At 43.2% G+C, this 3143-nt stretch overlaps 2 protein-coding genes across 2 annotated transcripts; both read left to right on the forward strand.

Annotated features, from left to right (window-relative positions):
- Window positions 1-669: 669 nt before the first annotated feature.
- On the forward strand, window positions 670-1731 carry LOC125189799. The gene has a single exon (XM_048087034.1). It carries the CDS (start codon window positions 670-672, stop codon window positions 1729-1731), a length of 1062 nt encoding a protein of 353 aa, XP_047942991.1.
- On the forward strand, window positions 1728-3143 carry LOC125189807. Its single transcript, XM_048087039.1, has one exon. The coding sequence runs from the start codon at window positions 1728-1730 to the stop codon at window positions 3141-3143; it is 1416 nt and encodes a 471-aa protein (XP_047942996.1).

Below are 3143 nucleotides of genomic sequence, written 5' to 3' on the forward strand. Positions count from 1 at the left end.
TTAGGCTATGAGTTGAGCATCGGATCCTTGAATTCTGCATATTTCTCTATCATTTTTACAACTTGTTATTTATTCTCTTGTTTAAGTGTTTATTTTAATCTCTGAATTTATATGCTTTTCGTAGTTGTTAGAAAAAAAACCCAAAACTCTTGATCGTCTGGATAGTAGTTAAAATTTGTTTGTGGTACTTAGGTTTACACTTAATTGTCTCTGTGGGATACGATATACTCTTGCTTGCTATTTGCTACAATAACCCCGTACACTTGCGGGTATTAATTGGGTAAAATAAAGTTGAGTCAAGTTTTTGGCGCCGTTGCCGGGGATAATTTTTGTGTTATATAGCTTGATATCGTGATAATAATCAAGACTACTACTTCAGACATTACTGTTTATTTTTTTTTTTTTCTTTTCTTTTAATTTTTCGAGTTCTCACAATTGTGTTTCTTGTTCAGGTGTATGCACACACGTTCTAAAGGCTTGCCTCTAGAACCTTTCGACTATGAGATCGAAGCATCGAACCGGAAGAGGAACGCATATAGGAGACTCATAAAGAAGATTCAAGCTTCTTCACCAAACCGCGTAGGAGCATCTTCAGATCGGAGGGACCTCTAACCTATTCGATCACCAGTTCAGGATCATATTCAGCTTGATCCCGATTCTCCTTTTCTGATGGAGCACGAAGAAGGGAACAACAATGGAGGCAACAATGGTCCACCACCCCCTCCTCCCACTAATGCTGAGCTTCTACGACAGCTGGAGGAATTGCGCCGACAGGTTAATCGTGAACCAGCTGTGCCGGTGCAGAATCAATATGTATACCACGGAGTGGCAAACCCAACTGTCTTCAACAATATTGATGCCAACAACTTTGAGCTGAAACCAGGACTGATCCAGATCGCGGAAAACAATGCTTTTAGGGTCAAATCCTCAGATGACCCTAACAAGCATATTACCAAGTTCATTCAGATCTGCAACACGACGAAAATGAATGGAGTGACAGATGATCAGATCCGATTGAGACTGTTTCCTTTTTCTTTGGAAGACGCGGCAAAGGATTGGCTCGAGAGTTTGACACCGGGGTCCATTAGAACATGGGACCAGATGGTCCACAAATTCCTGGAAAAGTTCTATCCCCCTAGTGAGGCTATTAAGAGGCAACACGAGATCATTGCCTTCCAGATGATTCCTGTGGAGACTATCGGAGATGCATGCGGGAGATTCAAAGCCTTGCTGAAGAGGTGTCCCAATCATGGTTTGTCCCCAACAGTGCAAGTCATTATATTCTTCAAGGAATGTATACCTGAAGCACAACGAGAGTTAAATCTTAGCGCGGGAGGTAATCTTCTCAAGAAAGGAGAGGAGGAGGCGATGGAGGTGATTGAAGAGCTTGCATCCAGTGATGAAGGATGGAGCAACGAAAGGAGTAAGGTGCATAGGGTGGCTTCTACCACGGATCATGATACAATGAGCACCTTATCCGACAAGCTGGATGCCTTAACCATGAAATTTGACTGCATGGCGATGAGGCAACCGTCTCAAGAGCCCCAAGGAAGTATGGAGGATGTGAATTACGTGCAGCAGGGGGGCAACATGTATTACAATAACTCACGCCCGAACTTTAATGGTGGAGGATACAACCAGTATGGGAACAAGGGGCATCCGAATCTATCTTATGGGAATCCCAATAATGCTCTGCAACCTCCTCCGGGTTCACAGTCACTGATGGGATGATGAACGACCCCAAGAAGATAACCACGGAGGACATACTCAAGTCCTTCATGCTACAATCTAATAAGGTCATGGAGCAGAACAATCAAAGGATGGAAAAGGTCGAGGCGGATGTACAGGGAATGACCACTCATTTGAAGAACATTGATATTCAGATCAGCCAGATTTCCCAGACTGTGAGCACTCTTACGCAACCGGGAAAATTCCCTTCTACCACTATCATCAATCCCAAGGATTGCAAAGCTATACATCTGAGAAGTGAAACAAACTATGAGGAACCTTTAATGCCATCCGAGAATGAGGGTAGAGTAGCAGAAAAGAGATATGAAGAGGAGGAATTGGTCGAAGAAGATGAGACAGTGCAAATTTCTACTCAACCTAAGGAGAACACGGCTATACCTTCACCCACACCACATACAGCTCATACTCCAGCTGAAGTGAGGATCCCTTATCCTCAACGTGTTCAGAAGAAGAAGACAGATGCTCAGTTCTCGAGGTTCTTAGACATCTTCAGGAAGGTGAACATGAATATCCCATTGTTAGAGGCACTTCAAGAAATGCCTACATATGCAAAGTTCCTAAAAGATGTGCTCTCCAAGAAGAAGAAGTGGACTGACTATGAGACGGTGAACATATCTGAAAACTGTAGTGCCATAATTCAGAAAAAGCTACCGGCCAAGCTTAAAGATCCTGGGAGTTTCAACATCTCATGCGTCATTGGAAATGACAGACAGACAAAGGCACTTTGTGATCTGGGGGCGAGCATAAATTTGATGCCATTATCGTTTTTCAGAAAGATGAAGATCGGCACTCTCAAGCCGACTACAATCACACTGCAGATGGCAGATAGAACCGTCACATATCCTAAAGGAATTGTTGAGGACGTTCTTGTGAAGGTACACGACTTCATATTTTCCGTCGATTTTGTTGTGTTGGATATGGAAGAAGACGTGAATGTACCGCTTATCCTGGGGCGTCCATTCCTTGCAACGGGAAAAGCATTGATAGATATAGCGAGGGGAGAGCTCACTCTTCATATGGGCAACAAACGACTCATCTTATCTATCTACAATGCTATGAAGAGTCGTGAGGAAGAGGAACTGGTTACGAAGAAGGAGTGCAAAGCTGTGCATGTTGTAGAAGTCCAAAAGGCACAAGAAATTGAGTCCACATTTGGGGATTTCTCTTTGCCGCAGTGGATGTTTGGTTCATGTGGTGGATCAATTTCTAAAGAAAAGACTGCATCAAATCCTAAAGTGAAGGAGAAGAAAACAAATGGTGAAAATTCACCCATAGTGGAGACCAAAATTTCTGATGGAGCTCTGAAGAATGCTTGGTGGAAAAAGAGATTGGCTAGATCCTATGCTTCCAAGATTGACAGAAAAGCCAACACCACCATTTATGGCGTGACATGA

Source organism: Salvia hispanica, chromosome 1 (assembly GCF_023119035.1).
Source record: "Salvia hispanica cultivar TCC Black 2014 chromosome 1, UniMelb_Shisp_WGS_1.0, whole genome shotgun sequence".
In the NCBI taxonomy this organism is placed as follows: domain Eukaryota; kingdom Viridiplantae; phylum Streptophyta; class Magnoliopsida; order Lamiales; family Lamiaceae; genus Salvia; species Salvia hispanica.

What these genes read in the sequence shown, in the direction of transcription:
- LOC125189799 (XM_048087034.1), top strand. Translation starts at nt 670, where the DNA reads ATGGAGCACGAAGAAGGGAACAACAATGGAGGCAACAATGGTCCACCA.
- LOC125189807 (XM_048087039.1), top strand. Translation starts at nt 1,728, where the DNA reads ATGATGAACGACCCCAAGAAGATAACCACGGAGGACATACTCAAGTCC.